The sequence below is a fragment of the Uloborus diversus genome, chromosome 6 (genome assembly GCF_026930045.1).
Source record: "Uloborus diversus isolate 005 chromosome 6, Udiv.v.3.1, whole genome shotgun sequence".
In the NCBI taxonomy this organism is placed as follows: domain Eukaryota; kingdom Metazoa; phylum Arthropoda; class Arachnida; order Araneae; family Uloboridae; genus Uloborus; species Uloborus diversus.
Window position 1 is genome coordinate 92,300,590 of NC_072736.1, and position 15,490 is coordinate 92,316,079.

General features: G+C 31.5%; 1 protein-coding gene across 1 annotated transcript in view; it reads right to left on the reverse strand.

The window, feature by feature from the left end:
• Positions 1-9,781, reverse strand: part of LOC129224733 (ribonucleoside-diphosphate reductase large subunit-like) — a 54,000-nt gene extending 44,219 nt beyond the window's left edge. The window contains exons 1-5 of the mRNA XM_054859281.1: positions 9,677-9,781; positions 6,050-6,109; positions 4,330-4,369; positions 3,516-3,678; positions 3,286-3,427 (exon numbers count right to left, since the gene is read on the reverse strand). Coding sequence (XP_054715256.1) covers positions 3,286-3,427; positions 3,516-3,678; positions 4,330-4,369; positions 6,050-6,109; positions 9,677-9,754 — 483 coding nt within the window. The 5' untranslated portion in view covers positions 9,755-9,781. The remainder of the gene's footprint in view (positions 1-3,285; positions 3,428-3,515; positions 3,679-4,329; positions 4,370-6,049; positions 6,110-9,676) is intronic.
• Between the last annotated feature and the right edge of the window lie 5,709 nt (positions 9,782-15,490).

Below are 15,490 nucleotides of genomic sequence, written 5' to 3' on the forward strand. Positions count from 1 at the left end.
ATTTAAATAATAAATAGACAACCTGACTTTTGCTGCTGAGAATGTGGTGGAGGAAAAAACAATAAGGTTTGCCACAGAAGTTCAAGAATGAAAATTCCCTGACATTTCCAGGTTTTCCAGTCGATTTTAGAAAAATTTCCAGGGTAACGAATATCAAATCATGTTATTTAATATCAATACAATATAATTTTCACTGTATATAAACCTACTTTAGTAACAAAATAATGTTTTGAAGCATTATCAATAATTGTTATCGAAATTCGGGTTAAGTTAAGACTAACTTAAAATTTAATTACAAATGCTTTGAAAGACCAGATATTTCCAATTAATACTTACATTTTTAAATCTCTGCAATTGTGTGCAAACGATTGTTTCCCTTTCAACGCAAACATTTTATTTTACTCAAAACTTTTGGTTCACACTTTTTTTACGCTTTTTCTTACTTTGCAACTTTTTTTCTATTGCAAGATTATATGTGCTAGGGACCATTCTAGCATAACTGAGCATATTGTAAGAAATCTCATTCGATTTAAGTCTCCCTCCCTCCTTGCAGCATTAATAAAAGCATTTTGTCGGTCCATAATGCTACAAGACTTTTCTTTCAAAATTTTGACCAACATGCCCTTGATACCACACACTCAACAAGTGGTGTGACATCTTTTTAAAAACATCGGTTTAAAAAAAATAAATAAATAAAAAACAATAAAAAAAAAGATGTCCAAGTTAAAAACATCAATGTTTTAACGAAACCATGATGGATGTTTCCAAAACACAGACATCGCCACTATTCTCAATTGTAACATAAACATATGAAAAAATTATCATCATTGTGATAAAAGGATAAAATCATAACATCTTTCTTTGGCAAGCAAGGATCCATAAAAATCATAGTTCATTCTGTTTCAAAAATAAAAATGTATGTTAAATATGTTCTGTAATGATGATTCAATTTGAAATTTATGTTCTTAATACATAAAAATATAGCAAATTATTACACTATTCCTACTAAAATGAACTTTAATTTTTATTTTAAAAAGTATTTTTACAAATCTTTAGCTTTAAAAGCAAATGAAGAACTAAAAAATTGAATGCTCATTTTTTTACAATTTAGTATTTTTACAAAAAAAAAAAAAAAAAAAATGTAATTGCTAATTACTCAATACAGTTAAAGTTTGCAAAAATAAATAAAGTCATTTTAATCCAGAATTGATAAAAATAACTTCCAACCATTGAAATAATGGAAAAGTTTGAAGGATGCATAAGGACTGAAATCTCAAACATACTAAACGAATTTCCAGCAAAGTCACTTTCAACGTTGGCATGATACCTAAACATGAACCAACATTGGCATGTTTTAACCTATAAAAGCTAAAATTTTGAGATTTTAAACTGTTATGATAATTTATTTCAAAGAAAAGAAAAAAAAGTAGAATGAAGGCTATTAAAATACTACTAAGACCACACGTACTTTAGAGAAAATACTAGTAGTTCCCAGCTAAGCATGGCTTTATTTATTTATTTATTTTTTTTAAGAAGCAAAATAAAATGTAATTAGCATATAAATCAGAGCTTTACAATTTTCATATGGATTTTTTTTTTTTGTAGCCTTATTACATTTAGTACTTTAAAAATGAGATTGAATTTCCTTCCTCTCAACTATCAGGAAAATTCGCTTAGCAGGAACTTCCACATTTTTACGCAAAAGTTTCACCCATAAGATACAAAAATTGAGAAGGAATTCCTTGCCATTTCCAGAAATTTCAATAATTTGTAACTTTCCATGACAATTCCTTGACCATTTTAGGTGACTTTCATTTTCCCTGACAATTCCAGGTTTTCCATATTTTCCAGGTGCGTAGCAACCCTGAATAATCATAAAACTTGAAAAATTAGAAAAGCACCATTTAAGGATGTTTTACTTCACTTATGAAATGTTTTAGTCCTCTAACAAAATTTTCGCCTTCAACTTTTATGACTTAAAACTGATCAATTTGTAAATCATATCTTTATGAAAAAAATAAATGTACGAAATTACTACATTAAAATCGCCCTTGTGACAAAGTTAATTGTTGGTCAAAGTGTTATAAGTTACTGTCATAGAGGAAGATTATGTAGACTTGGAACTAAAAAAGAAGGAGTTTTGAAGGAGTTCAAACCTAAATGAAGGAGTTTGAAGGGCCCTTCAAAAAATTTTCCCAAATGAAGGAGTAATGGAGGAGTTTTGAAGGAGCGTATGAACCCTGTATACAGTAAATACAATAAGTTACATTCATAACTTAAAAATTGAAGACGATGATTTATGATGCACAATCTCATCTTCGTTCTAATATATTTTTAAATACAGTTGTATTATGCTGAAACACTACTCTATGAGCTTCATATTAAAACTAAGGTCTCGAAGGATTGCCTTCTCTTGACCTTTAATTATTTATAAGTAGGAAAGATTCACTCATACCTAATAGTCATACTACCTTCGACCCAATCTCTAGTTGTTCAAGCGTATCAAGAATTTTTATCTTTTCTTAAATTGTCACAAACTTTTGCCTTTTGTTTCCATCCTCAAGCTTTAAATGAAACAGCGTGCCACAAGATTTCTTCATTTTTCATATTTAGAATAAATAAATGAAAAATATGAGGCATGGTGATATATACAAACTAATAAAGCTATGTTTGTAATGCGGTGTGTGGGAACTTGCGCAGGGAATGATGCTGAAAGGATGAAAGTACATTCACGAAGTCAATGTTTAGTAGTCAATAACAAAGCCGAAACTTAGCATCCCGATTTCTTTCGAAATATTTTCGTGTTGAGAATGAGAAATTCGTTTCAGCTCTAAAATTAGTTGCTCCTGAAAAACTCGTGTTATAGCCATTTAGCGTAAGTTGGATCGCGTTGTAGCCGGAGTCGACTGTACTTGCAATTATTTCCAATCTTGTGCTTTATAACTTTGTTTAAATCAACGAACTTTTACAAAATGTATTTATTTCTTATGATTTTTTTTTTTGGAATCCAACTCGCCCCCCCCCCTCCTTTTTTTTTAAATTACATGATAGACAATTATTAGCTTGCAGATGCTATTGAGTTGGGTGCGCAGATACTTTATATTTTTATCCGACTCTGCAGTACACGGGGGTTTAAAGACTAAAACTTCATGAGAATTGTAAAAAGGTAATGTAAACCAAAAAAGTTGAAAAAATTTAGAACCAGGCACTAAAATAAACTTCAGACTTAATCAATATATTTAAATTTATCATTCTTTGTAGGAAGGTAAGAATTAAACTACTTACGCCAGCAATGTAACTTCCAGTTGCTCTAATGCAGTGAACGTTCAACCCTATACCACCCGCCGATTTGGAGATCAAGGCACACCTTTTTAGTGTATCATAAATACCATCTATGCTGTCATCAACCATGGATAGCAAGAAACAACTGCATACAAAAATACAATTCAAATTTGTTACAAAATTTGACGTGCGCAAACACAAGAGCAAGAAAACAAGACCTAATTTTTCATTACCTAGATAATTGGGGTTTCGGAGTTCCTGCGTTAAACAATGTTGGTGATGCATGGGTAAACCATTTTTCAGACATCAAATGATAAGTTTCAATGGCAGATTCAATATCTTCACCATGGATACCGACTGATACTCGCATTAACATATGTTGAGGTCGTTCTACAACTATACACAAAGAAAAAAATGTAACTAGGCAAACACATCAGCATGAATTTAATTTCAAATTTAGAGAAATATCTTCAAAAATAATTGCTAAGTCTCAAAGCAAATAACAAACTTCTGACATAGATGTTTATTAAATAGCTGCCAACATTGAAAGATGAACATTAGGGAGATTTATGCATAAAATTAGGGAGGGTTTGCCTGAAGACATTTAATGACAAAAGTTTGAGATTTCTTAAATTTAGACTGTACAAGAGGCCTCCTTGCTGCCCCCCCCCCCATTTGCTGTCACTCACCAACTCCCAGAACACCGTCAGACCGTTTCTCTGTCCAAGTTCACTTTAAAAGCTGAGCTTGCCTAGGCTATGGTCGGAAAGATAAACTTTAATAGAGTTTTGGAGGATTATTTCATATTTTGACGCAACTGTTAATGAAATTTAATGGCTTTTTATGGGAAATTACCATGAATTTAAAAATTCTTTGCCTTACACCAAACCAATCAAAACAAAGAGCCAATTTCATACTAAATGCTTCCCAAAACAGTAGTTGAAATCAGGTTTTGAGGTTAATTTTTTAAGTAGTACATAACATGCAAACGCTTTCATTCCAAAACACTAAAATAAATCTAATGTATGTAAAAGAGAAAAAACTTACTTTTCCCATCAATTTTTAACAAGTAGGATCTTTCTAAAGTCTGAAAATGAAAATAAATAACAATAAATAATAAAGTAAGGTTTTATAATTACAGCAGCAATTCATGTAGACTGCACACAACCATATTAATTTTCAAACATAGCAATGATATCTGTACAAAAATACTGCTGTTGTCTTTAACATTACAACTGATTTGTTGCATGAGTTAAAATCCTTTAACTCATGAAACAAATTAGATATTTATACTTGTAAAAATGTAACTTCTGGGACAAAAGTTAAAGGTATAGGATTTTAAGACATTGATAAGATATCACATTGCTTTTAGATGTAAATTGATAATTAAGTTTTGTCTGGGCAACATTAAAGATAATAATTGCTTTTGAAGACAACATTTTAGGATGTCTTCACTTTCAGACCTCAGGAAAGAAAAGTCAAAATGCTGCTACGATTATGGGCTTTAATTTGCAACATTGTTATCTAAAATAAAATCCAAATAAATAATTATATGCTTAAACAAGAATTAAAAAAAAAAAAAATGTTTTTGTCCAATACAAGTTAACGCACACAATTTAGAATTTCAGACCATATTTCCAAAGCATACAAAGTTGAAAAGTGGAACAAATGTCACAGAAAACACAACTTTGAGGAAGATAAACTGTAGGTATATTATTAACTCTAACTGTGCTATAAGAGTATTCTGATATATTTTTGAGGACGATATACCTTTCTCAACAGCTTTGTGAGGGGGGAATTCATAAAACTGCTTTTAATATTGTACCCAAATCACTGAGCTTTTTTATTACGTACTGATCGTTAAATCATGTGAGTTATGTCCATATCATCTTAAGGCAACAGTAGGATGTGAACCAAAAGAGCCTTGTGTTGCCTTAAATTATGAATTTTGAAATTTTAGCAACAAAGTAATGTTTTGTTATGCCCCCAAATAGGTTCCAGTGTTACATAATTAAAGGCACGTTTGGTAATATTAGTAAAAACCAATTAAACTCTTTTTCGTTAATTTCCTAACGAAATATAGCTCTGAAGTAACAATATATTTTGGAGCATAATCAACTGAAGGTGTGCAGCAAAACCTAGTTAAAGATACTGCTATAGGGGCTGAGTGTATTCCAACATATGTTTGCATGGTAAGGCAATACAGTCTGACCATGGATGAGGTGGAAAGGCAAACATTTGGTTTATAGGTGGAAATGGTTGCATCTATTAAGCTTTCAGGGATAGTAGTTCGTTTGTTACAGAAGTGCACTTTTTCCTCTTTATTATTTCCACACAGAATTGCAAAAATGTAAACTTGTTCGAGGCAATAATTAAAGAAATCTAAACTATATTCGACCTATAATCTTACTACAAAAATTGATTTTTGTTTCATCATCATTTTGAACTTACTATTTTGCTTTTACATATCCGGATTAAATAAAAAATGATGAATGAATGGTTTTCTCTCTTGTCCTAACTTGCCCGCCCACTTGCCAGATTCTGTGGCTAGACTGAACAATTTTTTTATGCTAATAAACATGGGGTAGAGGTGAAAGTACACACCTGTTGACAAAGATAAACAAATGGCTATCTTCGTTACAATACATTCATTTCAATAACATAAGCTAAACAATAGCATGAAAACAAATGGCTATTTTTGTTGCAAAACATTTATTTCAATAACCTAACCAAACATCTAAACAAAAACATGAAATAAAATACTCACTTTGAAACCAAAGTAGTTGTAATTAAAATCTCTGTCATAAATAATAGTAGAGTTTAACAACTAAAAAAAAAATATACAAATTAATACATTAGAAATGAGACAGTAATATTTAAAACATTTTTTAAACAAAAAAGAATGTAAAACAATAAAAATAACATATTTTCAGGAAAACTACAACTTGTGCCATTTTGCGTAGTTTTATATTCTTTTACTTTTCAAGCACAAAGGTACTGATTAAATTTTCACTTTTCAAATATCTAATCTTAAAGCAACTTATAGTACAGAAACTTCAAGACACTGACAAGCACTAATACAGAGAGATGATAGAATCCTGATCATTGATCCCTGACTAATTTCAGCAAAGTTCCCTGATTTACATTACCAATGATAATGTTTTCCTCTTTGACATACTTGAAAACCATTGTACGCTTACATAAAATGCAGTACAGTTGAACTTGCTTATTACGATGACATTTCATACGAAATCACAGCTAAAACGAACATTTTGTTCACAAAGTTTAGTTTCCTATCTAATTACATTAAAAATTTCATGTATAATACCATACCTGCCAACATCCAAAGAAAAAAATCCAGTAGATTTTTTCAATGTAGCGCAATATCGCTTTTTTCCATGTTATTGAGGGGAGATTATTTATTATCTCTTAGGAACTACTTTGATATACTCCCCCCAAATCGGAAATTTGGCCACTTTTTTTCTCACTTATGGTACAAAATACAAGAAAATACTAAATTTGGCAACAGCAAAAACCTAAAAGCTGAAAAAACCTAAATGGGCAACACAAAAATAAGAAACAGCAACCCTAAAAAGTCCGTAGGGAGTGCCAGATTTTGTGCGTAATTTTTTTTTTTTTTGGGGGAGTGGGGTATATCAAAGTTATACCATCTCTTAAAGTACAATCATATGCAAGTTCCTTGAGTCATATACAGAGTTTAATTAATGAAATTATTAAATGGAAGAATAAAAGTTAAAGTAATACTTTTTCAATGAAAAGTTATTTAGGGAAAAAAAGAATTTCAATTATCTGTAAAAATTCAATCATAGACAGGTTTTTTTCAGGTCTTCAACAAGATTTAATCTACTTTTTTCGGCCGCAAAGTGCCCGATAATAGCGGTCGTTTTGTGTACAGGAAGAAATGTTGTAATTAAGCAACATAGGCTTAGCGATGAGTGCGCGAAGCGAGATCGCAAATGTAAACAAGAACTGATGTTGCCAGATTCCAATGTGCTAAAGTTTGAAATTGAGTGGGAAACTTTCAAACCATGGAGTAAAAGCGCTAAAATGATGTAAAAATTTATTTTAAAGGGGTTTGGTGTTTTCATTTTCAAGAAAATCCCTAAATGGAAGGATTTTTTTTAGAGATTAATAAAAACCGGGAGATTTTCAATAAAAATCGGGAAACCAGGAGAAATGTCAAAAATCCGGGAGTCTCCCGGAAAATCCAGTAGAGTTGGCAGGTATGTAATACGTACATTCAATTTAAAGTCTTGGCTAAGAAAAATAAAAATTTCTGACTTCTTTACTTTCCCATTGTATATCAAGAAGGAAATATTAAATATTTTGCACATAAAAATGAAGCCAGTCCATTTATTTACCTGTGGCCATTTCAATTTACTCGGAGATAAAACTTCATTTTCGTTGTGGATTACAACCTATTCAGCAATTGCCGATTATCATCTTCCTTTTTCAATATTTTACAAAAAAAATTATTTTATAAGAAATAAGTGCTTTTTTTCAGAATGTATGACTAGATAGATTACAATATGTGTATTAGTAGTAATATTTTTAAAAGCATTTCTTATTTTTTTTCACAGCATCACTCATTCACGGTTGTTACGAACAACAGCTAATACAAATTTATGGATTTTTTTTTACATTTTCTATTAACCAAGTTCAACTGCATACCTGCCAACCTCCAAGAAAAAAAATCCGAAAGATTTTTTTATTTTTATCCACAAGATTTTAACGCAAAATAAAATCAAACAGGGGACACCTACTCTCTTTACATTTAACAATATGATATTAGTCATGAATTTCATATCAACTGAACTTAACTTTCGTTCACTTCTTCGCCTGCCATTCTCCTACGGAAACCTTCCCTTGGCTACTTGGCCTAAAACGCGGTGCTGCGTTCCACAAAAGTATCGTTAGTGCCAAAATAGGTGAGATACAATTTTGCTCATAACCGGAAAAAGATATGAAAGACCGTAAAACTTCCGAGAAATCCGGAAGAGTTGGCAGATATGCAACTGTATTTAAAAAGTTTTAAGCTGTTAATTAAAAAAAAGTTAAAAAAAGATGCTACTCTTTCATCGAAGTAGTAATAAAAAAAAAAAAAGCTATCAAGTAACCTTCATTGGTAGAGGGGGGGGGGGGGAGAAGAACTATAAAATAGTATATTAAATTATCCACATGGAAGTATTATTGGAAATTTAAAACAAATATTGGACTTCCAGTAACCACAGCATAAGAATTCTACGAAATTATCAAAATCACTCTTAAAGACATAGGTCTAATCTTTATAAAACTAAAAAGTTGATGTTAACTAAATTTTTAAGCTGTATAATAACTGCTGCAGAAATAACAATAGTGAAAGTATAAAAGTAATGTAATTATTCTTTAGTAAATAATAGGCATAGTTATGTAAATCAAATTGAAAATTTTTGACATCTGTTCATGTGGAGCTATTCTCCAATCAAGAACTTATGTTATAACGAATGAAGACAGCATTTTAACAATTGAAAAACAAGAAAAATATTTACTCTTTCACACAAGGTTACTCAATTTCAAATGATTTAAATATCCACCACATAGTTTTTTTACTGATTTCAAATGATAGAAAAGCGCTAAATATCTTATTAAAGCTAGGAGAAAAGGAGTATCAGAAGTGGGATACATAAACGTTTTATCTGAACCTCATATTTTCATGAACCTCCTTGAAGATTTTTTAAGAAAAGAGCCACTATGATAGTGTATGGGCTCCCAGGAAGACTAGTTTCTATTAGAAAAGTAAAATAAAAAAGCTCCATCCACGGCTCTTACGGTTGAATCCAGATTCAATTGTAAAGCCACAAACGGATTTCTTTTTCTTCTTTATTTTATTTATTTTTTGTAATAAAATGAGGTTGTGTGGAGGGGGAAGGCCTCTTTAGTGATGGCTTAATAGAGGGCTAGTTAGCATTAAATGGGGAAAAAAAAATCAGTTCCATCAAAATTTGGTTGTTTGAAGCGACGGTCATTTAACAGAGCTGGTGGTCAGAAAGGTTTCACTGAATAATCTCCTAATTTTTCATACTCATACATATATAGCATAACATTTTTAACTTTTCAAAGCCATGTAAGTCTTTTCTTTGTTTAATATTTAATCCCCAAACTGAAAAAAAAAAACCTCAATTTGTTTCTTTAAAAAATAACAATTTAAACCATTAAAACCTGATACAATTATAATAATAATTGCAATCAGGCCTGGTGTATTCTAATACATCTGCAAAAGATTTTTTCTCAGATAATTTAAATTTTATGAACAAATGATACTCTTTGAAGTTTAAATGCATTTAAAATATGTTTAAATACTAAGCGAAAATAAAATTGCTTAAAAAATACTTACATCAGCATTTTTCATTACTATATCATACACTGACTTTGAAATCATAGGAGAAGGTTTTCCAGATCTTTTGTTAAACATATTATACAAGTCTTCAATAACATCTGAAAACAAGAAAAAATAAACAAAATTATTTCAGTACTTAAAATTTTCATATTTTACTTTGCTTTCAATTTTAACATTGTACACAAATTTTACAGGGCTAATATTTCCTGCACAGTATTATTTTGTTTTTATCAATTTAAAAAACCATATAGCAGGCACAGATCCATGATTTTAATTTTGAGGGGGATATCAGTATCGGACATGTAATGAAATTCAACTTCACAATTACGGAATTCACAGAATAGCATGAGTACAATACAATTTGTTAAACTTCTTTAAAAATGCTGTATATATCAACAAACATTATCCTTTTGTTCCAGCGAGTAGTGTTAACCAAAAAGCCTCATCTTTAAAAGTGATAAGTAATTTATTAACAACCTGCTCTTATCATTTTGGTACATTAAAAATCTTTCAATAGCTAATGGAAATTAGGAATAAAAAAAAAATAGCAGGTACAGATGTGACATACCCCCCATTTGGCAACATCCAATTTTTTTGCACAAAATTAAAATATTTTTCTCACCAATGAGGCGATAATTTTTTAAGCATGGCATCCCTGGCGAAACTAACCTATGTTTGGCAACCTGAAGGCAATCTTAGACTGGTTCAAACTTGTTCACTTGTTATCGGTTTCACGCAGGAGATTCTTGTTTTTTCGTGCAATATACCTTACAGGAAAGCTTATTTCGTGTTAGTTTAAATTTAGAAGTTGTGTTTTGCTGAATAAATATTAGAAAATACCAGTTTCTTCAAACTTGAATGTTAATTAAAAGTAAACTCCAACTTGGTGTGTATCTGTTAGGTGCCATTGTCATTGTTGTTTCAGACTAAGTGTAAGGATTTATACCATAAAAAGTGAGTTCTTTTTTCTAGAATTAAAAAAAAAAAAAAAACTCTCACTTCCGAAATTATTTGTTTTTACAAAATTTTGAGGGTTTCTTGTAGATATTAACTTTATTTTTACTGTATGTAAATTAATTTAACAAAAATAGTACGGTTATTTTATTCTAAAAGTTAATTCTTATTGATGCCACGAATTATTTAGACACATTCTATAAACGTGCCTCCTTTAGGTACTGAATTTCTGAAAATAAGTTGACTCGAGCATTTTATAAAAATATGAAGGTATTATTTTATGTAAAATATAATAGGTATTTTGAAAGCATGTCTTTGGATAGCAAATTAATAGGACTCGACCGATGCATCGGCGTCGATGGTTCAACAATTCAGCCATCGGCATCGGCGGCCGATGCTAACTTGCAGGAAACATCGGCCCATCGGCCTTAAAAAACATCGAAAAGCTGATGGAATTGGCCGATGTTTTTGAAAAACAAAGGACCTTTGCTGTTTTATTTTTTAATACAAAGTAAAGGGAGTTATTGTTTTCATATAAAATTGTTTACTTAAATTTCAGTATGAATTTCTATTTTAATCATCCCTGAAAGAGTTTTTAATACTGCATTCAGGTACCAAACAAGTTAATTATTGCGTTGCTTCTTGCGGCTGGATGTACGTATGTATCTCTCATAAGTCATTACTCAAAAATTGTAAGCTGCAGAAGGCTAAATTTTCGCATATGGGATGTGCGTACGTTCTAGTAGTGCACTTCCCTTTTTGTTTTCGATCGGATGTTCTAAAAAGTCTATTTACTCATTTTTTGTGGCTATTAATTACTTATTTCAATCAAAAACTAATACAGCGTATCAGACTGACGATCATTTGGTGATGTATTGCCCAATTGGAGGCCATGGAAAAAATATGAGATGGCGAAACCGGTTTAGTTTCATTTTGTTCGACTCCCGTTAAACCGACGGTAATTTTTAATTTTTCGATATTTGTAATATGAATCACAGTAATGCAGTCTTTTCTGTATCGCTTCGGCGGAGCTACAAGTTTGGGGCCAGTCGAAATACGTTTTAGCGCCCTATTTCTCTATCACAGAAGTTGTAAAACATTTATCATAAGCATTTTTGTAACTCCTACGATGCCCCTATGGTTATGGGTCTCTCGCGCAATTGCAACATTTGCTATTTTTTAAATCCTGCATTGCACGTCAAAACAAACTCGGGTGCAAGTTTTAAAAGGGTTTTTCTGCTCAATGTTTATGATAGTTTTGAACTCTATTTTTATGACTATTTTTTGTATTTCCGAGAACACTTGCGTGCCACTCCTCCCACTCCCTCAATTTCTGAAATTAAACTCTAGGTTGTACTTCGTAGTTGTTTAAAACTAACACCATTCTTAAAATTAGAGATTTTTTTTGCAAGCTTTATATATTGTTTAGGAAGAAAAGGGTACCTTATTGACAAAATTTTGAGTTTGTAGGAGAAAAATTAAAAGAGTTATGGCACGTCCAATATTCTTGACTTATATTTTTGAAATCAATATTTCATATAGAAAAACGATAAAATACCGAACAAACTTTATTATAAAATGTTCTACAAAAAATTATAAAACATAATATAAGCGGTTGAAACTATTAATTAAAGATTGTATATTTTTAAAAAAATTGGAAAAATGAGCCACTCTCTATCTCTCAATCCTTACATGTCAGTGTTGTCAACCCCAAAACGAAAAATTACTTCAAATTATAATAAGTAGAATGTAAAGAGTCAACTACAAAAAAAAAAAATCAACTAATTAAATTAATTATTAAATGATTAGCAGCTGTTTAAAAGTATGTCCGGTATACCGGACACCAGGTCTGAAGGGGTTAATGTAAGAAATTGATTAGACATTTTGAATGGTGACATAATTCGGAAATCAAAGGCACTTTTGAATTTTTTCTTTGGAAGTGCTGAAGTAGATTCAGAAACTCTTCCGAGGCATTGGTGGTAGCGGTTCTGTACTAAAAAAATGAGACTGAAGTTGGGAGCGAAGTTTAATGTTGTGATTTACTCCAAAATCAAAGGGTGTCCCCCCAAACCCACCCTCGTCGTTTCAAGCATTTCTTAAATATTTAGCGATTATTTATTTTGGCTAAGAAATGTCCTTTTGCGTATTTCTTATACTTTTTCAATGATCCTTCAAATCCCTGATAATCTTATCAATTTATTTCTGTTAGATTTTTTTGAGCAATCACGATTGCTTATTGTTGTCATTTGACTGTCCTTGACGTTAGGCTGATTTTATTTCCCTCCCCCCCCCCCCGCTTCCCTCTGCCGCACTCCCCCGCCCACCGTCCTCTGCAGGCGTGGCTCCTCCGGTCCTGAGCAATGTTCCCCAAAATCCGTTTATCCTGGTCAGTGGCGTACATGTCCTACACACGCTCACACACGCCTATGTGCATACACAAGTCTATGCACACACGAGCCTACACATGCACAAGCACCTACAGAGAGACATACACGCCTACGTGTGTGCACAGGTCTATGCACACACAAGCCTACATATGCATGCGCGCCTACACACACACAACTATACACACGCAACCGCAGAGGAGAAGGGCAGGTTTGGAGGGTCAGGAGCAGTTTCTGGAAACAATAACTCCAATAAGTAGGGTCCTGTCGCAACTCGTGATTGCGAAAAACATAATTTGAATTTAAAATATCAGAATTCAAATTAATCTTTTTATTTTATTTTCTTTTTGCCATCGGCCAACCGCATCAGCCATCGGCCATTTGGAGGAAAACTATCGGCCATCGGCCGGCCATCTTTGAACAATCAGCATCAGCCCATCGGCCAAAAAATGCCATCGGTCGAGGCTTACAAATTAATGTATGATATTTTTATATTATTTCTGATTGGGTTGTTCTGTGAGACATTTCTACTTTTCATACATCAAAATTTGAGTATATTGGCTAAAATAATTATTGATTTTGGGGATGTTTTCCGCTTTAAACATCGCAATTTGAATCACGTTGCTCTTTTTTTAGCAGAGTATGAGAAGTTTTTGTTCGATGAAATGCATGTTGGAAAATAGCTTTTGTTTCTATTGGTACATATTTCATTGGTGAGCTGTTATAGTAATTTTTTAATTTAAGCATTTTAAATACTTTTTAGTAATGTTTTTTTGTGTACAAAAACTTTCTAGTTTCTGGTATTTTTGAAGCGTAAATTCGCAATGTTTTTCGTTGTGGTTTTATGTTGTTTTTATATATATTGTGTTCTGAAGTGCTTTGATCACGTTTTTATATCTGAATTTTTCCTGTTGGTGCTAAAAACGCATCGCTTAGAACGATGTACGACATATGTCATCATACATCGTTTTCTTGGCGCCAACAGGAAAAAGTTGCCAAGGGTGGGATATATGACATTAGTCCCAAATAGCATTCATATTCTCTTTAGGGTGGGTTATAATATGAGTTCTAAGGAATAAAAGAATTTTCAGCATTTATTTCATAAAAGTGAAATATTTGTTTCATTCATTTTATAAAACTTTTTACTTATTAATTTATTTGGCAGTCGCAATCACCTCCCCCCCCTTAAATCCATGCTTGTCTATAGCCTTACAAAATACAAACAGTTCAATATGGAATCACGATTTTTGTGCATATATGGGGGGGGGGGATAAATTAAAAATAAAAAAATACCGAATGGTGCTAATAATTAAAGGGCATTCCAGATTTGCGGTACTTCCTTTTATTTCCTACAAGAAGGAAAAAGTGAACATGTTATATTGAATTTAAATTTTATCTAAAAACTGACCAATAAAAAGATAATAAATAAAATTCAATGGATTAAAAGACAAATAATAAGTTCAAGATTACAACTGTAAACATAATTAAGATACATTTTTAAATATAGCTAAATCCCATTACAAAGAATAGTAATGCACTGAAATATCTGTTTCAGCAAAATGAATTTTCAACCCCCAATTTAATTTCCATTACATTTCTTGTATTTCATTACCATAAAAGTCCAGTTACAAGAACAAAATTTATGGTCCGTTAACATTACAGGGTTCATACTCTATTTGGATGAAAAAATTCCATGACTTTTCCAGGACTTTTTCATAACTTAATGAAAATTTTCATGACCTTATTACATGAAGAGAATAGTATTATTCAATATCAAACTTGCCTTTTTTCTTTCGGAAATGAGCATTAGCAAAACTTGCTATGTGAATGCCACTACCTGATTCAAAAAATATCAGTGTACACCTAAAAAACTGAATAATTCTTACCTGTTTTCATCACATCAGTTTAAGTTAAGTAAAACTACAGTGAATGATGCTTAAATCTCGATTATTTTTTTTATAAACAGGCAGAATGATAATTAGAGACGTACCGAGTACTCGGTAACTACTCGGTATTCGGCCTACTCGGCCAATTTGCCGAGTACTCGGTACTCGGTCGAATTCTGATCAGATACTCGGCCAATACCGAGTAGTTGCAAAAAATTGAATATTATCCAAGACAGATACTAAAATTAAAAAAAAAATTTAAAAAAAAAGACTTATAAATTAAAATTTATAAGTCAAATTTAAATTTTGAGAACAATGAAGTTTGTAATGCTTCAATGGAAAAACTCTTTATTTTAATGTCCGCGAAGTTAATAAAACTTATTTATTAAAAATTATGCAAAAGAGGTAAGTATAGAAAATATGGAATTTTCATATTAAAAATGGATTTTTGCTACAAACAAAAATTAGTTATAAAAAATATAAAAATACCTTTGCTGAAAAAATAAAAGGAAATAAAACAATGTTAAAAGCACAGTGCAGGAACACTGCAGACACGTGTTTTGGCGTTACAAGAAATTCCTTTTTCA